The 23,769-nt window shown below is 52.2% G+C and overlaps 1 protein-coding gene across 1 annotated transcript in view; it reads left to right on the top strand.

Moving 5' to 3' along the window:
* Positions 1-3,251: 3,251 nt before the first annotated feature.
* Positions 3,252-23,769, top strand: part of SLC28A1 (solute carrier family 28 member 1) — a gene marked incomplete at its 3' end in the record, with an annotated part of 30,313 nt that continues 9,795 nt past the window's right edge. The window contains exons 1-7 of the mRNA XM_047861619.1: positions 3,252-3,347; positions 4,222-4,310; positions 5,497-5,588; positions 9,201-9,384; positions 18,122-18,263; positions 18,909-19,022; positions 20,201-20,278. Coding sequence (XP_047717575.1) covers positions 3,252-3,347; positions 4,222-4,310; positions 5,497-5,588; positions 9,201-9,384; positions 18,122-18,263; positions 18,909-19,022; positions 20,201-20,278 — 795 coding nt within the window. The remainder of the gene's footprint in view (positions 3,348-4,221; positions 4,311-5,496; positions 5,589-9,200; positions 9,385-18,121; positions 18,264-18,908; positions 19,023-20,200; positions 20,279-23,769) is intronic.

Below are 23,769 nucleotides of genomic sequence, written 5' to 3'. Positions count from 1 at the left end.
CAACCAAGCTCCACCTAAAAAAGCATTTGGCTCCTGGGGTCCAGGAGCACTTGAGGGGATCCGGGGTCACTCCGAGGGGAGGAGCAGGGGAGGAACACAGCCTTTCCCGGCCTGGAGGAGGAGAGCAGTATGAAGACATCCCTGAGTTGGACCTCGTGACAGCGGTAACGCCTGCCAGCCCGATGGTGCCCGGCTCTCTGCCGAACGCCTTACCTGCGTTAGCGCCTTTAATCCCCATAAATATTTATTTACGAGGTAGGCACTGTTACCCCCACCCCCACCCGGTTAACTTGAAGGAAACAAGTTAACTTTCAGAGTCAGAACTAAATTCAGACCTTTAAGCGCTAGCTCAGGGTTCAGTGACACACAGCCTATTAAACCCGTGGTTTAGATCAGGGCCCACAAGACCGCCAAGGGTTTAAGGTGAACACAGCGAATGTTTTGAAACACGCCTGGCTGCCACTGGATGTGTTATGCCCCCTGGCCTCCCTCTGGGCTCCAGGAGAAACTGAGGGAGGAGGGGAGACGGGAGGAGGGAAGGGGAAGGGGCAGGCAGCGGGGAGGGGGAGGGGGGAGAGGGAGGGGAGGTGGAGGAGGCCTCACTGGGGCCTGACGGGTCCTCTGCCAGGGCGGCTCCAAGCCCATCCCTGTAGGGGCCGCACACGGAGGCGGGGGTCCTTTCAGGATAAAACAGGTGACACCGTGGACATTGAGTTTACAGTCAAGGCAGCACAGGGGTCCCCGACGGCGTGAGTGAGGCAGGGTGTGGATCTCTGCCCCAAATTGCAAAAGCAAAGCTGGTGTAGGGTGAGCCCCTTTGTAAAAGGAATCACATAAAGGCAAGGTCTTGGGGCACCTGGGTGGCTCGGTCGGTTGAGCGTCCAACTTTGGCTCAGGTCACGATCTCGCGGTCTGTGGGTTCGAGGCCCGTGTCGGGTTCTGTGCTGACAGCTCAGAGCCTGGAGCCTGCTTTGGATTCTGGGTCTCCCTTTCTCTCTGCACCACCCCCCCCCTCCCGCAACTCAAAAATGAATAAACATTTAAAAAAAAGACAAAGTCTGGAGAACAATTCCACAAAGTCAGTGGTGGTTGTCTCCGGGGGGCTCAGCTTAGAGGGGTTTTTAACTCGCTGTGTTCTATTTGTATAATGTTTAAATGTTTCATGAAGCATGTGTAATGCTTTGGTATTCTTTTTTTTTTTTTTTTTTTTTTTATTTTTTATTTTTGGGACAGAGAGAGACAGAGCATGAACGGGGGAGGGGCAGAGAGAGAGAGGGAGACACAGAATCGGAAGCAGGCTCCAGGCTCTGAGCCATCAGCCCAGAGCCCGACGCGGGGCTCGAACTCACGGACCGCGAGATCGTGACCTGGCTGAAGTCGGACGCTTAACCGACTGCGCCACCCAGGCGCCCCTAATGCTTTGGTATTCTGACAGACAAAAAAAAAAATGATTTTAAAGAGAAGGGAAGCCCCACACCCTCTATCCATCATCCTCTCCAAACTTCCAGAACAACCAGCGTGTGTAGGTAACCCCACAGCCTGTGTTACCAGGAAATGTTTATGCATCATATGGGGTCCTGTCCTGAGTGCACATTATTAATTATTAAAGAGATGTTGTCCACCCTGTCAGTGTAGTTTAATGTTTAGTTGGAGGACTGAAACACGAAAGTGTTTGTCCCTTGACTCTGCACACCGATGCTCAGGTGTGGGTTAAAAAAAAGAAGAAACTGACCGGAATTTAAACAAAAACTTGACAAAAGAAAAAAATAAAAGGTAAATTACTTATATGTTAAAAAGAAGAAGCAGCAGCAGCAACAAAGGGACAAACTGCGGTTTTGCTCTGTTGTCCTGACCACTGAGGCTCAGGCGTGAAACACCTTGGCCACGTGTGACAGCTGTACTGGTTTCCTTAACCTTCGAACTCGGGAAGAGACGTTGCTGTAATAACTCCTGATTCCGTGAGGGAAGAAGACCGGTAAGATGCAAATCGAAAGCTAATGTGCAGGATCCTAGAGACTGGGTAACCTTGACGGCGGGTGGAAAGGGAGGGCACAGGAGGGGACGGGGAGGGGGTGAGAATACTGAAGGCAGGCTTCCTGGAAGGGGTGGGCTCGTCTAGGAGCAGGGGAGAGTGGAGAGAAGGGCATCTTGGCCAAGGAAGGCCGATTAAGTTAGAAGGCAGGAGCCTTCTTCCCTGAGAGGGGCTGGGGTCCCTGTCCCGGCCGTGGCCCTCTGGCAGGGGTGCCGGACACAGCTGGGTGGGAGGCCCAACCTATCCCAACTTGGACTCTGCCCAGGAGTTTGCACTGGAAGGAGAAGACTGGCCAAAGGGCAAGCGGGTCGAATTCATTTTGTCCCTGTGGAAATACGTGCTTCTGCCCACCCTCGAGGGTGACTTGTTGACCACAAATATGTGAGCAGGAAGGGGGTCCTGCCTCTCTCCGTGCAGCCGCGCGTCTGTGGGTGTGTGTGCACAGGTAGCGGGCGTTCCCGGCCTCCTCCCCTGTGTGTATGTGTTTCCACCTGTCTCCTCGCTCGTGTGTGCACACGTGTGTATGTGCCTCTGAACGCGTGAGCTTAATCAGGCCGGGGTTTGGAAAGCACCCCCCCTAGGGTGCTCCACGGGGGAAGAAACAGGAAACAGGCGTGGGGAGGGATGGGGTTCTTATTCAGAGGACTTAGGCCTATGGACTTCAGCAAAAGAAAGAAAGAAAGAAAAAAAAAGGACTATATTGGCTCTTAGAATTGAAAACTCCAGTAGCAGGACTGGTTTTAGGTCCAGGTGGATCCAGGGACTAGAAGAGTCTTCAGGAGATTAGTTTCCCCTCTTTTGGAGGTGGGAAAGTATAATGCCATGAAAATATCACTCAACGGCACTGGCTTTCATTTGCTGTAGGAGTGACAAAAGCTAGGGCCTCTTTTCAGGAAAACTCCGGGACCAGGTATCTACATGTGTGGTACGTAGTTCCTGCCTTGCCTTCCCTGCGAGGCGGACAGAATTTGCCCTGTGCCTGCCTGGGCCTCCCAGACTTACCAGGCCGAGCGCTGGTGGGTGCAGGAAGGGGCGCCTTGCTCTGAGGCAGCCAAGTTCAAGGAGGGTTGAGCTCCGGGATGGGAAAAGCTGTGCCAGGCACCCCCTTCCGGCCCTCTCCCATCCTCCCCCCTTCTCCAGGGGCCTCTCCTGGGTCCTGTGCCGCCTCTGCTTTCAGCTGTGGGCCCTGATTTTGTCTTTCAGCCGCGAGGTCCGGCACATGGAGGGCAACAGCCCGAAAGGAAGAGAGTTCATCTCTCTCACACCTGTGGCCAATGGTCTGGAGAACATGGGGGCCGAGCTCTTGGAAAGTCTGGTCTGTCCCCTTCCCCATCCTCATTTTGGCCCCCTGGTGGGAGGGCCCTTTGTTCGCCTCCTTCCTTCACCCCCTCTACCTCTTTGCTTGAAAAATTAGGGACCCCCCCCCAAACGTGTTGGCCTCCTCGACACAGAGCAGCCCCTTTATTTGGCTCAGCAACCGTTTGCTGTGCACCTGTGATGTGCCAGGATAGCCCGCGCTAGTCTGAGGGGTCAGGGAAAAAAAAGGCTCAACCCGGAAGTGACGTTTGAGCTGCGACTTAAAAAATAGGAAGGAGGAACCACATGGCTGGAGGAGGGGAGGGGTGGATCTCTGGTGAGGTCTCAGCCTTCAAGGGGCTGGCGTTCTCGTCCTTGCTCTGGAACGGCTCAAGGAGAGGCCCTCCACCCAGAACTCTGGAGCCTAATGTGACCCCCTTTTCCCGCCCAGCCTCCCCCGACAAAGCTCCTGCCCCTTCACCACACTGCACAGCCCCAGGGTGCGCCTTTCTCTCTGTGATCTGCAAGAATAACCCCCTGCCCACCCAAACACGACTGCATAGACCAACGGAGGGCAAATGCGACGAGGTGGTCCCGCCTGGGCCTTCTCCAACCAGCCACAGCTGAGGCTCCGGCGTCCCTTCCCAATGCAGGCCAGGAGGACCCCGAGGGCAGGGCGTACCCAGCACTGAGTCCAGCACACTGTGGGTGCTCGGTGTGTGGTTTGCGGAACTTAACTAAGTCGCCCTCTAATTATTTCCTGGGCAAAAGCCCCGCCCTCCCACCCCAGCCCACTCCCGAGGTGCCCGTGGGCACACTGGCGGCAGCCAGGGTCTCCCTCCGCTCTCACTCGGGGCCGCAGGCACCCTCTGGTCACTCTCTGGTCGCTCTAGGAGGAAGGCCGGACCCCTGGCAACGACTCAAGCCGTGCGGAGGGTGGGGACATCTGGACCGAGGCCAGCCCGGAGCCCCTGTCAGGACAGTAGGTGCTCTCCAGGAGGGACGTGCGTTGGCCCGGGGAGGAGGCCACCGTGGGGAGCAGGGACAGGGAAGCTGGGCCCCTGACAACAGAGAAGGGGCTCCCGGAACCTTGGTCGAAGAAAGGAACAAACGTGTTAGCCGACTAGGGAGCTCTGCTGGCCTCTGCCTCGGGGTGAGCCGGGCGAGGGGCGGCCAGCCTGCTCTGAAGCAGCCAGAAGGCAACCACGTCAGGAGCCCCAATGTGTACAGGGGGTCTGTTCTGACTAAAGCTGGATGGAGGGGGTCCTGAACCAGCCTGACCCCCCTCTCCACCTCCCCATCTGCCTTCTACCCCAGTCAGTCCCTGGGGCACCTCAGGGATCCTCGAGGCTTAGTTTGAAAACCCCTAGAGCGGTCCAGTCCCCTTGTTTCCCACGGGGAGGCTGGTGACCCAGAGCTGATGCCCAGGCTCACTGGGGGTCCCCGCTGGCCAGATCCTGAGCCGAGGACGGCAAGGAGAGGAGGGGTGGTGGAGGGGAGGGAGTCCATCTGTCTCTCTGGATGGGAGATTGGGGAAGAGCCTCCCTTAGGGGGGCAGGTGTTGGGGCCAGAGAGGGGCAGAGGCATTCCTTGAAACAGAAGCTCCTACAAGTGTGGCCTGTGGGTCCCCAGAGGCCAAGTGCCAGCCTTTTCTCCAGGGATAGACAAGCGACCAAAAGACCAGGCAAGAATGGCATTGGCACCAGCGGGAAGGTGGGGGGCAGGTGGTGACCGCCGGGCAGGGGGTGGGCTGTGTACACGCTCTCTTGCAGGGGGAGCTGCTGACTCGGAGGGTAAGTCTCCGGGTCCCCGGGGAACAAGGCAGAGCTAGGAGCTCTCCACCCGGCCCCACAGACAGGGGGGACACGGGGACAGGGGAGGGAGGCAGCCATCATGGTTCGTGCATTTCTGCATTTGGTTGGGTTCTTACTCATCATCTCAGTTAAGTCCTTCCCAAGCCCAAGGGCAGAATGGACTCAAGGGCAGTGGTGATGCTGGAAGGGGGGTGGCCTGAGCCGACCCTTAGTTTGTTCTGGGCTGGGGTTGCCCTAGTCCTGTGATGCCAAGGCCAGTGCCCTGGGGGGGGGGGGGGCGGTACCCGAGTAGCTTCTACCTGGAGCTGTTGACGGTGGGAGTTGACTCGCGGACCCCACTGGCGCTCTCCCCAGGAAGAGCCTGCAGCCTGCTCTGAGGGCCAGACGCTTCTGCCGGGAGCACACACAGCTGTTTCGATGGATCTGCACGGGCCTGCTCTGTACTGGTGAGCCTGGGGCCCAGCCCTCCTGGGAGACCGCCGTTCCCACCCCAGCTACCACCACCCGGGTTTCAGCCACCTCAGCCCCGGCCATCCATGTCCCAGGGCGTTCACTTATCCAATAATCCAACAATCATCTCAGAGCCAGCTCCATGGAGGAAGCTGGGACATCAGAATAAAGTCAGACCAGATCTTCTTCCCAAAGCTGTCTCTGATCAGTAAGGGAGAGGGGAACAATATTTTCACGTAAGGCAGTGAGCCATCTGGGAACACCAAGGAGGGATGGAAGTGATCAGGGAGGACTTCCAGGAGGAGGTGACATTCAGGCCTCACAGGTTGAGCAGGAGGTAGCCAGCTGGATCCGAAGGACAGGACGGAGTGAGAAGGCACTTCCAGGTAGGAACCATGGGAGCAAAGGTGAAACCTGGCATGGTGTGGGCAGGCAGCTCAGGGACTTGAATTTTGCCCTCAAAGCCAGAGAGAGCCACTGAAGGAATTAACAGGCAAGCCTTGAGGCCAGATTCGCACTGTGGGAGCCTGGAAGAGGCAGGCAGGGTGGCAGTACATGTGTGAGAAGACGAAGAGTAGGGGACGGACAGGGGCGGCTTGGAGTGACCCTCGGGAAGCATCACCAACCAAACTTGGGAGCCGAGCCAGTGTGCAGGACAAAGGACACCCTGGAATCTGGGGTGCCTCGGGGCTCTGTTCAGGCAACGGGGTGCATGATGGTGCCTCCGTGGCTAGGGAGCGCGGGAGGAGGAAGGCTTGGAGGGGAGAGGGATGGCCAGTTGTCTGGGATGGGATGCTGGAGGTATGTCTGCCAGGCCATCGAGAAGGGCAGGGGCCTCTCCAGGGACGCCTGGAGAATGAATCGAGAGGTAGGTCAGTGACAGCATCCTGGGACCAGCCACACCAAGGGAGCTGGCAGAGGAAGGGGCAGAGAGAGCCCGAGGGGGCATGGAGATGGGGGGGAGGGGTGGAGACCAGGGAGCACCAGTTCAAGGAGGAGGGAGAGGTGAACAGCAGCATCTCTGTGGTAAGGGGAGCAGCGGAACAGGGACTGAGCGGCGTCCCGGGGGATTTAGAGCCAAGGAAGTCACTAGCAACTTAGGGCACGGGTGAAAAGCTGGATTGGAATGGATGCGAGGAGAGGCAGTGTAGACAGCAAGTGTAGACAGCTCTTTGGAAGGATTTTTTTATGAGGACAGGTGGGAATATTAACAAGGAGGGTGTGACAGTGTCGAGGAAGGGGTGTGTTTGTGACAGGAGACACTTGGACTGTGTTTGTGAGTGGGGTGGAGAGGTGGTAGAGGAGGGGAAGGACATGGGGACAGATGGCAGGTGCAGGGGGCACCCCTAAGCCCAGGGAAGGAGGGTCACCGCAGGTGAGGACACCGAGAGCCGTGACGGCAATGGCCCCGGTCTTCATGTTTGAAAGCGAAAGCAGGGCTGAAGGCTGAGATGGGCTGGCTCATGGTCCCTGCAGCTTCCTTCTAGAGATGTCTGAGACGGTGAAGTCTTCCTCTGGCTGGATCTGAGCCTGGGCCTTCTCCGTTCCCCTCGCTTCCACACTCACTCAGACCCACATTGGTTTCGTTTGTAGAAATGACTGAACTCCTCCTAGGAGATGATGAAAATCACTTATCTCATCCTGTCTCTGCCTTTGTGGTGGCTGTCAGTCTGTCAATTATCCTTTACAATGGCCACTCTCCATTTCCTCCATGTTTGCGTGGTTTTGATTTCCTGTGGCTCTTTGATAATATTATTGTATCATGTCTTCTGTGGGGCCCTTCGCGCACCTTCTGAGAGTAGGTACGGCAGAGAAAGGAAGCCCACGTTCTCAGCGCTCTGGGCCTGGGCCACAGCAATGGTGTCCCCATGTTAGGTGGGCTTTCTCCATAGGTGCCCAGACAGCCCTGGCCGCTGGCCGCCACGGAGGGCCTTGGTGTTTCCAGTCTCGGAAGAACGGTGTGCCTCTTGCCCACATTTCCGGCCAAGTCGCCAGAGGTGCCTGGCCTGGCGGGGGTCCTGTGCCCGTTCTGGTCTCCCACTGCTAATGTAGCCCAGACTCCACTGGAAAACATGGGCTTAGAGTGGGGACGTGCCCAAAAGGAACAGACAAGTCCTGTCACCAGAGGGGTGAACAGATCCTAGAAGAATACAAACAACTCCTAAGACACGTTTCTCCATGCCCTATCTGGGGGAGTCGTCTACACTGCCTCCTGTCCTGCACAGTGTGCCAGTCCCCCGAGTCACAGACCCCAAGACAGACCTGGGTAGGAATTTTAGCCCAGTTTCCTCCCGGTGTGAATCCTCAGGTGCTCCGTCTCTAAATGGGATCAGTGCAGACCCAGCTGTCGGTGGTTATGAGCAGTAGCCCTGGGAGGCCCAGGAAGGGCCGAGTGTGCGCCCCTGGCCCCTGCCTCGGCCTCCCGTGGCCCTATGCCCGCGTCCCTGGCACCCCTGCAGGGCCACACCTGCGTGCCTCTCAGTGACACCCGTGCAGGTCTGAGGCCCAGCCCACGATCATCTGTGTGAGAGCAAGGTAGCTTCATTTCTCAGAACTCTACTCCAATTTCAACATCCCAACCGAGCAATATGAACCTACCTTCAGTCAGTGTGAAATAGCCCTTCCGCCTTTTCCCCAGGAGGCCCCAGTGGGGCTTGTCTGTCCTCAGGTGTGGACAGACCTGCCCACTCCTGCAACTGCTCCCAGGTTCTCCGCCCTTGCAGGTAGCCATGGAGACGTCCCCGTCTCCAGTCTCCATCGGGGGCCTCTCCTGGACTCCTCTCCCCTCTCTGCTTCCGGGCTACTCAGAGATGACTCCTGCGGCCTTGGCACCTGCCTTGGGGTGCAGAACCTCAGAAGCTTTCTATGATCTGCCTGCCCACACACTGCCCGGGTGCCCCCTCTTTGGAATCTTGCGGCTCCTCTGTCCCCAGGAATCAGGGGACAGAGGAATCAGGGCTCCTCTGTCCCCAGGCCGGATCCCTTCCCCCTGGCTCCACCAGCGTCCTCCAGCTAGTCCGTCCCCGAAACGTCTGTCTTCCAGCCAGTGTCTTCTAACCAGTCTGGCGGCAGGGTGGGCAGCGTAGGACCTACACTTACGCATGAGGTTGCAGCTCGCATGTTTTGCCTGGTGGAAAACCTCTAAGTTCTTTCCATTCTTCAAGGGCCCTGGCTTCTGAAATTCATGAGCCGGGGAGAGACTTCCCCCTCTGCTCTCCACGATCCCATCCCTTTCTTGAGGCAGAGCACACACTGGCTTAACTGCACAAGAGGCGAGGAGCAGGCAGGGAAAAGGCGAGTCTAGGAAGAAAATGGCCCGTATTTTCAGAGCAGGATGCTGGACACACGAGCAAACTCCTTCCTGGAGTGACTGATGTGCCCATCTCTGCCCGCCATGGAGCGGAGTGTAGTCTGGGACGCAGCAGGCCCTCCGCAGGTGCTCAGAGACGCACGTTGTCTCGCGCCCACCCTAACCCTAACCCTAACCTCAGAGAGGTGGGGCGACTCCCCTGCCCTCTGTGCCCTGGGTGGCGCAAGGTGGAGCTGGAGGGCACCGCGGCAGGCCCACGTCATCGTCAGTGACCTCTCTCTGTTTCACTCCCACCCAGCGTTCGCTGCCTTCCTGCTGGTCGCCGGCCTCCTGGATTTCCAGAGGGCCCTGGCACTGTTCGTCCTCACCGGTGTGGTCCTCGCCTTCCTGGCCCACAGCCTGCTGAAGAGGCTGCTGGGGCCCAAACTGCTGAGGTGTTTCAAGCCTCTGGGGCATTGCCGCCTGAACGTCTGGTTTGAGAGGTGAGTGAGCTCATGGCCGCCGGCTGACGCCTCTGAGTCAGCTCTGGCTCGGCACCAGGCCTGGGTGAGCAGGGCCTCAGTCCTGATCTGCCCCAGACAGTTCCTGGGCAATGGGGGACATTCCACCCGGGGGGGCCCGGGCAGGTGTGGCTGGGTGGCTTCAACGGCCGCAGCCCTCTCTGTGATGGTTTGCCATTTCCGCCTGGTTCTCTGTCCAGTTACGACAGGTGACTGAGATCAGGAACTGAGAACAGGACTCCACAGTTTCCTAAATTCAGGGATTCCAGCCCATCCAGAGAGGCAGGGCCTCTATCAGATCCTTTGGGGCATGTGTGAGACAGCTGCTGGGGCCACGCCTGGGGTCAGACTCAGCAGGCAGGATTGGGGGCCGGGTGGCAGTGAATTTGGGTAGCCCCCAGAGGGTTCTCCTGTAGCCAGCCATGTTCCCGGACAGTTTGGGATCTCCTCATTTTCAGACTGGGTTCCTTAGGGTTCTGGAGACCTTGGAGGTGCCGTAGGGCAGGAGGGAGAAATTGGAGATGGAAATATCAGACCTCCCTCCCCCAAATGCCCATTTCAACCAGTAAACCCTATTTTACCTGTTTTATAAACTAAGGTTTGGGGTGGGGGGGAGCTGGAAAAAATGTTTCTATGACTTAAAAAAAATCTGAAGACCCCCCAGTCTATATCAGGACTCCGTTTTGTAGATAAAGAAACTGGCATTCAAAGGTCTCCAGTGACTAAGCTATGGAGGTACCACAGACTAACTATTTGAGCCAGCCTATGGATGAACACATTTTTTCATTTTATTTATCAATAAATATATAGTAATAATCATTATTCTTTATAATAGTATCACTTTAAATAAATTAAATAAAATTTAAAGATGAATAAATTAAAATGTGAGTAAAATTTTTTAAATGTATCATTGGGGTACCTGGGTGGCTCAGTTGGTTGAGTGTCCAAGTTCGGCTCAGGTCATGATCTCACGCTTTGTCAGTTTGAGCCCTTCATTGGGCTCTCTGCTGTCTGCACAGAGCCCGCTTCAGATCCTCTGCCCCTTCCCGTGTTATAGTCTCTCTGTCAAAAATAAATAAATCTTAAAGAAATAAAATAAAAAATTTATCCTTTTTAATAATTAAATTTATAAATAGATTTATAAAGGGATTTATTTTTACAGTCATCTGTTTGTGACAAATCATTGATACTGGTTTTCCTTTTGAAGTATTGATATAAAATTTCCTTTAGGGGTACCTGGCTGGCTCAGTCAGTAGAGCATGCTACTTGGGGTTGTGAGTTCAAGCCCCATGTTGGGTATAGAGATTACTTAAAAATAAATAAGTAAGTAAATAAATATTTTAAAATACACATTCTTATTAATCAATAATTAATTAGATTAATTAGACTTCATGAAAAGTAAAAACTTGGATTCAAAGGACACCATCAAGGAAGTAAAAAGACAACCCACACTACAGAGGAAAATATTTGCAAATTATGTATCTGATAAGGGATGTGTATCTAGAATTACAACCCAACGATAAAAAGGCAAATAACCCAATTGAAGGCTGGGAAAAAGACTTGAATGGAGATTCCTCCAAAGATATACAAATAGCCAGTAAATACATGAAAACATGCTCCACATCATTAGCCGTCATAAAAATGCAATTAAAAACCGCAATGAGATATCACTTCACATTTACTGGGATGATAACAAAAAAGACAGATAATAACAAGCGTTGGTCCAGATGTTGAAGCCTTGGAACCCTCATCCACTGCTGATAGAAATGTGAAATACTGTTGCTGCGTTAGAAATTAATTAGTTCCTCAAAATACTATACATTCAGTTATCATGTGGGAACTGGAGTTGGCATCCACAGCAATTCCACTCCTAGGTATATACCTAAGAGAAATGAAAACATATGTCCGTACAAAAACTTGTACACAAATGTTCATGGCAACATTATTTATTTCTCTTTTTATTTTTATTTTATTTTGGAGCCGAGAGGAAGAGAGAGCGCAAGCAGGGGAGAGGGGGGAGGTGGGGAGAGAGAATCTTAGGCATGGAGCCTGACATTGGGGCTCAATCCCATGACCCTGGGATCATGACCTGAGCCAAAATCTGGAGTTAGATGCTCAACCGACTGAGCCACCCAGGCAGCCCGTAACATTGTTTATAATAGCCAAAAGGTGGAAACAACCCAAATGTCCATCAACAGATAAGTGGGTAAGTCAAATATGTATATCCATATAATGGAATATTATTTGGCACAGAAAGGAAAGCTACATACTACAATAATGATGAAGCTTGAAAATATTATACTAAGTGAAAGAAACCAGTCACAAAGAACAACGTATCATAGGATTCCATTTACATGAAATGTCCAAAGTGACAAATCTAAACCTTGACTAAGGTTGGGGGGGATGGATGGAAAGATTGGGGGGTGATGGCTAGAGGTGCTAGGTTATTCTCTGGGATGATGAAAATATTCTAAAGTTGATGGTTATAATGGTCATACAACTCTGTGAATATACTGAGGGCCATTAAACTGTGTACTTTAAATGGGCAAATTGGGTGATATGTGAATTTTGTTTCAACTTAAAAAATACATGTATTTGATATTGGCTTCCAGTCAAGATGGAATAACAGAGACCATGTTTATCCTTCCACTTGAAACAACTGAAGAACTGGGACAGGTATATATGAAACAATAGCCCTTAAGAAACTCAACATCAAGCACCAGAAGACAGTGATCCTGGAGAAACAGGGAACAGAGGAGATGAGCCCTATGAGTAAGCCCACACCTTACTGCACAGAGAGAGTTTCCAGGCCACAGTGCAGGGAAAGGGAATGAAGGTGGGCCAGCATATGTTCTGGGTTGAAGATACAGAGCTGGGAATCCAGGGAAGCGAAGGTGGTCAGAGTTGGTAATGCAGAATACCAGTGAAGACAATGGCACAGAGAGAAAACTCCAGAAATCTACAGAGGGTCTTCCCTGAGAATTTGAGTTCTGGTCAGTGAATGCATATGAGAAAACTATCCAAGGCCTGGGAAAGACCCATCCACAAGGATTAGAGGAAGAATGCCTGGAAACCACACAGGGCCAGAAATAGTGTTTATTTTCGACAGTCAGAGTGGAAACTTCATAATTTCACGGGGCATTGTTTACAGTACTAAAGATCTTGGGACAGTAGTACAGAAAAATTAACCATAGAATAAACCCTGCTCAGGCTTTCCCTAACAAATCTTAAAAACAAAACTTGAAAGAGTCAAACACAATGTCAGTAAACCATGGCACCACATTAAGTGGAAACATGTAATTGAAGTCTCCAGAGGAGAAAGAGGGAAGAAAAAATATACTCGGAGAAATCATGTCCAAAAAATTTCCAATCTGATAAACATTATAAACCCTTAGATCCAAGAAGCTCCACAAATCTTCAGTGCAAGAAACAAGAAATCATAATCAAATTGCTTAACGTCCGACTTCGGCTCAGGTCATGATCTTGCAGTCCGTGAGATCGAGCCCCACGTCAGGCTCTGTGCTGACAGCTCAGAGCCTGGAACCTGCTTCAGATTCTGTGTCTCCCTCTCTCTCTGCCCCTTCCCTGCTCATGCTCTGTCTCTTTTCCTCTCTCTCTCAAAAGTAAATAAACATTAAAAATTTTTTCTCAAATTGCTTAAAACTGGTGATAAAAGAAGAAATTCTAAAAACAGCTAGAGAAGAAAATATGTGCAAAGATGTGGATGGCAGCAGATTCCTTCTCGAAAGCAACACAAATGAAAAAGCAATGGAACAGTCAAACGACAAATGTGTGTCAATCTAGAATCATTTACCAGTGAAACATCATTCAAAAAAGGAGAAATAGGACTTTTTTTATGTATGTAAAAGCTGAGAGAGGTTTTCAGACCTAAAAAAGTAGACCTGCACTACAGGAAATGCTAAAGGAAATTCTTCAAAAAGAAGGAAAACGATATCAGAGGGAAATCTATATTGACGCAAAAGAGTGAAGAGCATTGAAATGGCAACTACATAGGTAAAAATAATGGCTATTATTATTTAAATCTCTTTCAAAGGTAGTCAACTTATAAACCAAGAATAAGAATAATGTATTGTGGAGTTTATATGATATGTAGAAGTAAACACCAATAGCACAAGGGCTAGGAGGGAAGAAGTGAAATTCTGTTGCTAGGCAGTTTTTATACTGCACGTGAAGTAGTGTAATATGACTTAAGGGTAGATTGTGATAAGTTAAAGATATCCTAGGGGCGCCTGGGTGGCGCAGTCGGTTAAGCGTCCGACTTCAGCCAGGTCACGATCTCGCGGTCCGTGAGTTCGAGCCCCGCGTCGGGCTCTGGGCTGATGGTTCAGAGCCTGGAGCCTGTTTCCGATTCTGTGTCTCCCTCTCTCTCTGCCCCTCCCCCGTTCATGCTCTGTCTCTCTCTGTCCCAAAAATAAATAAACGTTTTGGAAAAAAAAAAAAAAAAAAAAAAAAAAAAAAAAAAAAAAGATATCCTATGATGCTAAAGCAACCACTAAAATAACATGACAAGGAGTTATAGCTAACAAGTTAAAAAAGAGAGTGAGAGAGGTAAAAGAGACTCATTTTAAAATAGTCAATCTGCAAGGAGGTAGAAAAATTGGAAAAGGGGACAAAGAACAGATGGCACAAATAGAAAATAAATAGCAAGATGGTAGATGAAACCCTCCTCCCAAACCAGTAATCGCAGTAAATGTACAGGCCGGTATCCCTCATGAATAAGGAGGTAAAAAATTATTAACAAAATTTTGTAAAACCAAGTGTGACAAAATATAAAAGGAATAATACATGAATGAATGGGGTTTATCCCAGGAATCCAAAGTTGGTTTAACACTAAAAAATTATCATAGGTCACATTAATAGATTAAAAAGAAAATGAACATATTATTATGCCAATAGATTCAGAGAAAGCATTTGACATAATTCAGCGTCCATTCCTGATATGAATTCTGAGCAAAGTAGAATTAACAAAATAACAAAAATCTATAACTGGCATCATACGTAACTGGGAAAGACTGAATGATTTTCCACCGAGATCAAGAATATAAGAATGTCCCTTCTTGGCACTTTTATTCAACATTGTACTAGAGGTTCTAGCTTGTGTGATAAGGTAAGAAAAAGAAATGAAAGACATACAGATTGAAAAAGAAGTAAATCTGTCTTTGTTCACAGACAACATTGTCTACACAGAAAATCCTATGGAATCTAGCAAAAAAGCTAATAGAACTAACAGGTCAGTTTAACAAGGTTGCAGGATACAAGATCAACATACAAAAAAAATCGTATTTTGAGGCGCCAACAATAAACAATAATGAATTAAATTATAAATGCCGTTTAGAATAGCATGAAACGTAAATTACTTAAGGAAAAATCTGAAAAAGATGTGCAGACTTGTACATTGAAACCTACAAAACACTGCTGAGAGAAATTAAAGAAAACTTAAAGAATGGGGCAATATACCAGGTTCATGGATCAAAAGACTCAGTATTGTCAGCATATCAGTTCTTCTCAAATTAATCTATAAATTCTTATTAATATCCCAATCAAAATTATCATGGGCTTTTGGGGTAGAAATTGGTAAGGTGATTTAAAAATTCATATAGAAATGCAAAGAACCTAGAATAGCCAAAACAACTGTAAAAAAGATGAATAAGCTTGATGAATTTATACTATGTGTCTTTAAGACTTACTGTAAAGCTACAGTAATCAAGACAATATGGTATCTGAATCAAAACAGACAAGAGAGACCAAATAGGAATAGAATAGACAGTCCAGATAGATCCACATGTATATGGCCAATTGACTCATGACAAGGGTGCTGAGGCAATTCAAAGGAGACATAATCATACTGACAAATTATGCTAAAACCGTGGTATATTCATAGGCAGAAGGAAGAAGAGGAAAAACAAAATAATGACATAATAACCCACGCCTCACAGTACTTGGGAAATTAACTGACAACGGGAAATCATAAACCTAAATTGAAAGCCTAAAACTATAAAATGAATATAAGGAGACATAGGAGAAAATCTTTGTGACCCTTGAGTTGAGTAAATTTCTTAGAAACAAAACCAAAATCACAATCTATTAAAATTTTTGACAAAGTGAATTTCATCAGAATTAAGAACTTCTCTTCAAAATACATGCTTAAGAGAAGAAAAAAGACAAGGCACGACTCCGAGAAAAGTTTTACAAATCACACATCTGAGCGAGGACTTGTATCCAGAATATATTAAGCACTCTCAAAGCTCGATAATAAGAAAAACACCCCAATTTAAGAATGGGCTCAAGATGTGAGCAGACAATTCTTTCAAGAAGATATGTAAGTGGTGAATAAGCACATGGAAAGATGCTCAACAGCATTAGTTATTAGAGAATTGCAAATTAAAATCACAAAGAGGTACTGCTCTATGTCTGTTGGAAATGACTAGAATTCGGAAGATAGACGTTACGAAGTGTTGGCAAAGATGTAAAGGAAGCGGAACGCCAACATCCTGCTCGGGGGTGTGTAAAATTGTGCAATAATTTTGGGAAATAGTTTGGCGGTCTCCTAAAGAGTTAGACTTACCATGATTCACCCATTCCACTTACCAAAGCATCACCCAAGTAGTATTGACCCAAGGAAAATGAAAGCGTAAATCTGCACAAAGACCTGCGCGTACCTATTTGAATGTTCTTAGCAGCTTTGTCTGTCATAGCCAAAGGCTGGAAACCACCGAAATGCCCATCAGCAGGCGAACGGATAAGCCAAGCATGGTCCATCCACGCAATGGAATACTGCACAGCAATAAAAAGAGACCAGTTCCTGATAGATGAAAAAATATGGATGAATCTCAAAATAGTTATGTCGAGTGAGAGCAGTCAGATAAAAAAAGGATATGTGCTCTATGATCCCATTTATATAAAATCCTAGAAAATGCAAACTAATCTAGTGACAGAGAATGGATCAGTTGTTGCCTGGGGACGAGGAGGGGGCCAGGAATTACAGAGGGGCACGAAGAACGTTTTGGGTGTCTTAACTGTGGTGACGGTCTCAAGGTACGTAAGTACACACATCAAGACTTACCAAATTGTTCACTTTCAACATCTATTTATTATATGCCAGTCGTACCTCTATAAAGGCATTAAGAAACAAATGACAGGGGCACCCGGTGGCTCAGTCGGTTGAGCGTCCGACTCTTGGTTTCGGCTCAGGTCATGATCTCATGATTCATGAGATGGAGCCCCGCATCAGGCTTTGCACTGGCAGTGAGGAGCCTGCTTTGGATTCTTTCTCTCTCTCTCTCTCTCTCTGCCCCTTCCCCACTTGCGCTTTCTCTCTCTCTCAGGATACATAAATAAACTTAAAAAAAAAAAAACAAATGACAACAGAAACCCAACCCAAAACATGCACTGACTTTTTTTAAAATTTAATTTATTTTATTTTAAGTAGTCTCCACACCCCATGTAGGGCTTGAACTCGCGACCCCGAGACGAAGAGCTGCACGCTCTGCTGAAGGAGCCAGCCAGGTGCCCCTGCACTTAAGGTTTTATAAAGTTTTATAAACAGAAATAGTAAGTAAGTAAGGCAAGTGGCACAGAGACGGGCAGAAACTGTGCAGCAGACCAGTGGTGTTAGCCGCTTAGAAACACGGGCAGAAGTGAGCAGTGAACTCTGGGCTTGGCCTGTGTGAGTTCTGGTCCTGGGTCCACCCCTCACCAGTGGTCGTGCACAGAGCTAGTGAAAAGAATAAACTTCTGCCGGGTGCCTGGCTTCAAGTCTCAAATCTGCTACTTGTCAGATGGGTGGCCGTGGGCAAGTCATTTCACCTTGCTGTGCCTCAGTTTCTTCGTGTGTACAATGAGGGCGGGGACGGTATGTCTCCCAGCACTGGGTGTAGTTCCTGGCGCATAATAGGTGCTCAGTGAACATTTGCTGTTATTAGTAGGACCAGGTGAGTCAGTGACTGGGTCGGGGGTGGACCTAGAGCACCCAAGGCCCAGACCCTCCCCCCCACCAGGTGAGCCAACTCCAGCCCCAGGGAGGGAAGCAGGGCTGTAAATGTTGCTTCCAGGGGTGCCTGGGTGGCTCAGTCCGTTAAGCGTCCAATTTCAGCTCAGGTCATGATCTCGTGGTTGCTGGGTTTGAGCCCCATGTCAGGCTCGGTGCTGACAGCTCAGAGCCTGGAACCCGTTTCGGATTCTGTGTCTCCCTCTCTCCCTGCCCCTCCCCGCTCATGCTGTCTCTTTCTCTCTTGAAAATGAATGAACATTAAAAAAAATAAATAAAAAACAAATCGTCGCTTCCCAGCCTTGGTCCTAGGAGCTCGGCTCACCTGCCCAGACTGACATTACTGCTTCTGGGAAGCAGAGCCCTGGGCCCCACAGGCCCCACCTCACCCTGGCAAGGTCAGAGGCTGGGCTGAGCATCGTTGCATCTGTGAGAATTCCTGCCCTTGATGGAGCCATGTGCTCGGCACCGTGCAAAGCTCAGCACACACATTCTCTTCTTTAGTCCTCCTGGCAACCAGGAGAAGTGTGGGGCTTCGGCTTCATTTGCCCAATGAGGATGCCAGACCCAGAGAGGCTAGGTGGTCCGTGTGAGGTCACACAGCTCTCTCCTCCCCCCAGCCCTGAGCACCCTTCCCCTGGAGCCCTGGGTGCCCTTGTGTAGGGGTGGGGAAGATGCTGAGGGTGATGGCTTTCTGCCTCTCCCCCGCAGGACTCTGGCCCTCGCTGCTTTCCTGGGCCTGGTCTCGTGGCTGGTTCTGGACACCTGCCAGCGACCCGAGCAGCTAGTGTCCTTTGCAGGAATCTGCGTGTTCATCTGCCTCCTCTTCGCCTGCTCAAAGCATCACCGCACAGTGAGTCCTCAGTCGTCAGGCCCAGAGTGCGCCGCAGCCCCTTCCCTCCCTGCCTCCCGAAACCAGGATCCCTCCCCACTTCACGGTGTGGCCGACATCTCCCCGCAGGCTCCAGCCAGGCCTCCCAGAGATCCTCACGCACCTGCATTCGAAGGTCACCGCTGAGGAGTCCTTAAATGCTGAGAAGCAGAAGCAGTCCTCTGCCGGGGGTGGGGCGTCCGGGGAGCGGGGGGTCAGGGCAGCTGGGAGCCCTGCCTGGGGAGGAGAGATGGGGGGAGGTCCGGGCAGACAGAGGCTACACTGACACTGGAATCGGAGGCCACAGCCGCCCGGTGAGAACCGGGACCGAGCGCTATGGCCTGCTCGAGGCGGCTCGAGTCTTGCAATGGGTCCTTAGACCGTGCCCCACCCCTGCCCACTGCCCCAGGCCCATTACTGCCAAGAGTGTGGCCTATTCTGACCGCAGGGTGGATGGGACCATCGGCAACAGGCCCAGGGTCATGGCTGGGTCCAGTCCTATCCTGCAGACGAGGCCAAGACTCCCAAGCCCCTCAGCAGCACTGTGCTCTCTGCCCTTTCCGCCTGCCGTTCCCTGTGCATCCCCTAAGGAGCTGAGCTCACCAGGACCTTTCTCTCGGGTGCCAGGTATCCTGGAGGACTGTGTCCTGGGGCCTCGGACTACAGTTTGCACTTGGACTCTTCGTCATCAGAACAGAGCCAGGATTTATTGCATTCCAGTGGATGGGCAACCAGATCCAGGTGCGCACAAGGGGAACTCGGGTTGCCAGGGAAAAGCCGCTGTACTGGGGGAAGGGGAGGGTGGGGCCGTAAGGAGGGGCTTGGGATCGGGACGGTGGGGGTGCGCTGGGCCCCAGGCCACGTGAGCAGCAGGGGCTGGGCGGTGTGGCCACTCCTTCCCCCAGGCCCGGGGCCACCTGCAGACAGCTGTCCTTCCAGCGGCTGGTCTGATGCGGAAAAGAATCTCAGCACAGGAGGGTTCTTGGGTACTGAGGGCTCAAGGCATGTGGCCCTCAGCAGTCATGAGTGACGTGGAACACGTGACAGTTAAAAGTGCTAAAAAAAATTACAACTGATTTACTTTGTCGTATGTGTGCATTTAAAAATAATGTTGTTTCTTGAAGTTATGTGTTTTTTTTAAGTTTTTAATGTTTATCTTTGAGAGAGAGAGACAGACAGACAGAGTGTGATTGGGGAGGGGCAGAGAGAGAGGGAGAACACAGAATCTGAAGCAGGCTCCGGGCTCTGAGCCTGACGCGCAGCTCGAACTCACGGACCATGAGATCATGACCTGAGCCGAGGTCGGTCACTCAACCGACTGAGCCACCCAGGTGCCTCTTGAAGTTGTTTTCTCCGTTGTTTGTTGTAGTAGATTCACATACCACAAAACTGATCATTTGCACCTATTTTTTTTAATGTTTATTTATTTTTGAAAGAGAGAGTGTGAGCGGGGACGAGCAGAGAGAGAGAGAGAGAGGGAGACACAGAATCCATAGCAGGCTCCAGGTTCTGAGCTGTCCGCACAGAGCCCGACGCGGGGCTCGAACCCACGAACCATGAGATCATGACCTGAGCTGAAGTCGGACGCCTGACCGACTGAGCCACCCGGGCGCCCCTGAGGGTGCTCCCTTAAAGTGTCCAGAAAAGGTGTCTCCCGGGGAGAATGTGCTCAGGGGAGCAAACCCCTGTGAACGTGTGTTCACGAAGTGCACTGCTGGGTGGTGCCCGACCCCCGCAAGGCCCGGGAGGCCCGGTGACCCTCTCTCCCCCGCACTGGGCTGCTGGACGGGCTGCTGGATGGGCCCACGGCAGGCGACGTCCCTCCGGCTCACCCGGCCTGGCTTTCTGGCCACTGTTTGTGCCCCTTCCCCTCCTGGCCTCACTCCGGGTTTTTGCATTGTTTTGTCTTTTGCTTTCAGATCTTCCTGAGCTACACGGACGCGGGCTCCAGCTTCGTGTTTGGGGAGGCCATGGTCAAGGGAGTCTTTGCCTTTCAGGTCAGCCCAACTCCTGGCCCGCGAGGGCCTTAGCAGCGGCTGCCCGGTACCTGTGGCCGGGGCACGTCTGGGCAAGCTGCGCGGGCCAGGTCCGGGTCGGGGGAGGGCCGTGCGCTTGAGGTCCACGAAGCTCCGGGCTCGGGGTGCCGAGAGGGGCCCCGACACCGTTCACCCGCCGGCATGTCGTCAGTGTGCTTTGTAACATTTGCCAAGTAAGAGGTATCTGTATTCTTTTCCTTAAAGACGAATCCCCAAACGATAGAATTGCCGTGAGACAAGAAGAGAGGGCAGGGGCACGGGGACGGCGCCTGCCTTCACCTCAGCCCCCGATGTGCCGCAGGGGCCCCGAGGCCTCTGAGGGACACTTCCCGGGAACTCTTAAGCCCACAGGACCCTCTCAGGCTGCTTCTACATCGAGGCCCTCGAGGGTCACCTCTGCAGGAGGCCGGCCCTTGTCACCCAGCTGTACACTGTGACTCCCTTCTCTGGACTTTTCTGGACCTACAGCCCCTCCCTCCCTCCCTCTTTCCTTCCTTCCGTCCTGCGGACGGTTTATTGCACCCCTGCTGCAGAGGAAACCGACGTAGAGACTCAAAGGCCTTACTGTGTACAGTAGAGCCCCAACCCTGAGTTTAGACGGTGCAGCCCGTGCCGGGTCTGCCGTGGTGTGGCCACGTCACCATTCTGAGTTTGGAAATGCGGACCCACGCGCTTCCTTCAGGGGCTCCCCTCTGCTGGCCTCACGCCCAAGCTGTCAAAAGACCCTCTCTGGGCTTCAGCTCCACTTCCAGTGCTAGGCGGAGGGGGGGTGATTTCCTGCCACCGTTGCCACGGCACTGCCACGGGAATCCGTGCTGCCTCCTCCAGGGCGCCCTCCCTGCCTGCCCCCCCCCCCCCCCCCCGGGGCTGCTGTGCAGGGGCCCATGTGTAGCTCCTGGAGGTTTTTGCCTTTTGTGCCTCTGACCATTGTTTCCAGAGCCTTCCCACCCCGTGGGGGCTGTTGGGGCCCCCGGAGGCTTCCAGCCTGAGCCACGGGCTCGGCGATGCACTTCTGGGCTGACGTTGGGCCAGGCTGCGAGTCTAGTCGTCTCCAGCCCCTCTGTCCCCACCACCAGCTTGTGGTGAGGGTCCGCACAGCGTCTGTTGGTGTCAGCGACCCTCGGGGAAGCGTCCACTTTATCCAAGTGGTTCAAATAATGTCAGTTATGGGAGGAAGGAGCGAGGGGACGGGGTTCCTGTCCTCTCGGAGTCTTGTGTGGCCTGGGACGAACTTGTCCATCACGTTGCTCTGAGAGCAGTTTTACAGGGGGACGGGGGGGGCCCTCCAGAGGCCCCCTGACACCATCCTGTAGGGCTGGGGAGGGCTGCTCCCTCCCAGTCCTATTTCCAAGTAGGGGCCTCCCAGGTTTCAGGGAGGAGTCGTGAAGACTGGCTCCGGCATGACGTCTTACGTTCACCAGATAGACAGACAGACAGCAGCCAGCATCTTGTCACCCTGCAGGGACAAGCACACGACACTCTGCAGTCCGACCTCCCCGGGCGGCCAGGTTCAAGTGCAGTTGGCACAAACGAAAGCGTCCATGGGGGGGGGGGGTTGTTTAAACTAGGGACAGTGAGGAGGACTCCCCCAGGGAGGTGGTGTTTGACGTGGAACCACGGGACATGCAGGACGGGAGTTTTGGACGCGCAGATAGGCAAGAAGAAGGAGCCCCTGGGATGAGCACCGAGGGGAGAAAGTGCGGGCGTGTCGTCTACAGGGCGAAGCTCCCTTTGCCGGCGGGGGGGCACAGGCGGGGGCGCGAACGGCTAGCGTGGTGGGGCTGAAGCTTGAAGGGCCCTAAATGCCAGGAGGAGGCACCTGGGTTTGGTCCCCAGGAAACAGAGCTATCAAAGAGTTTTGAGCAGGCAGGGATTTTTTGGAGATTTGGGATGGTCGTCATGTCAATAGTGGGCAGGAAGAGGGGCGCCTGGGGGGCTCAGTGGGCTGAGCGTCCGACTTTGGCCCCGGTCACCATCTCACAGTTCGTGGGTTCGAGCCCCGCGTCGGGCTCTGTGCGGACAGCTCAGAACCTGGAGCTGCTTTGGATTCTGTGTCTCCCTCTCTCTCGGCCGCTTCCCTGCTCACGCTCTCTCTGTCTCTATGTCAAGTAAATAAACATTTTAAAGAAAATAGTGGGTAGGAAGGGTTGTAGCCAGGAGGCTTGGAATAGAGGACCTGAGGAGGCTGCCTCATACCCACATGATGACCCGGGGCCACCAGGCTGTCACAGGGCAGGAGAGAGGTCACCGTGGGGAACGGAGGCTGAGGGGACCTGCAGGAGGAGAGGCCTGGGTCTTACTCATCCTGTGTCCCTGAACTGACCCTGAGCCCTACAGAGCCCCGCCCAGTGCCCGGACACCGCTCTCCGAAGTCCCCCTGTGCCTGCTGGGAAGTCCAGGCCCCCGTCCCCGGCTGGGCCACCGTTCCCATGACCGTGGTCCTGAGCGGCTTTCCCGGTGGCCCGAGACCACCGCTGAACTCCTTTTTCTCCAAACCTCCCCGGCAGGGCCCGGACCTTCCCAACCAGAGGGAAGCCAAGAGCTACACACAAGCTTTGCAGCAAGCCCCAGGGCCACCGGAAACCATTTTGTCGCCCTCTAGACCCAAGGTCTCGGGGGAACAGAGAAGAAAAGTGCAGGGAGAAGGAAATCATAATAACGGCCACTAGGTACGCAGCCAGCACGTGTGCCTGGCCCTCGCTTCACCCTCACGACCACCCGTGGCGGTGCTATCATTACCCCCTTTTCACAGATGGGGACACTGAGGTTCGGAGCGGTCGTTGCTTGCGAAGTGTCAAAGTTAGGGAGGGCTGGGATCAAGACTGGAACCCAGGACCGAAGCTCTTGCTTATTGGCTTCTGTGCCTTGATATCAGAGCACTTGCCTTAGTAGGCAGTGGTGACAAAGGGGCCTTAGATGTTTGTTTGCCCCCTGGCTTAGAAGAAAAGAGTATTCTTTGGGACTCTTTGGTTGCAAGTAACAGAAACCCATTTAAAACTTGCTTTAAAGTGGGGGGGTGGGGCACCTGGGTGGCTCAGTCGGTTGAGCGTCCGACTTCGGCTCAGGTCACGATCTCACGGTCCGTGAGTTCGAGCCCCGTGTCGGGCTCTGGGCTGATGGCTCAGAGCCTGGAGCCGGTTTCAGATTCTGTGTCTCCCTCTCTCTCTGCCCCTCCCCCGTTCATGCTCTGTCTCTCTCTGTCCCAAAAATAAACAAACGTTGGAAAAAAAAATTAAAAAAAAAACCCTTGCTTTAAAGGGGGGGGTGGTGACTGGTGGTTCAGTTGGTTGAGTGTCTATTTTTTTTTAAGTTTATTTATTTTAAGAGAGGGAGAGGGAGAGTGCAAGCAAGGGAAGAGCAGAGACAGGGGGAGAATCCCAAGCAGACTCCATGCTGTCAGCGCAGAGCCCGATGTGGGGCTTGATGTGGGATCGTGACCTGAACCAAAATCA

The sequence above is a fragment of the Prionailurus viverrinus genome, chromosome B3 (assembly GCF_022837055.1).
Source record: "Prionailurus viverrinus isolate Anna chromosome B3, UM_Priviv_1.0, whole genome shotgun sequence".
In the NCBI taxonomy this organism is placed as follows: Eukaryota; Metazoa; Chordata; class Mammalia; order Carnivora; family Felidae; genus Prionailurus; species Prionailurus viverrinus.
This window is presented reverse-complemented; position numbering and strand designations above follow the sequence as displayed.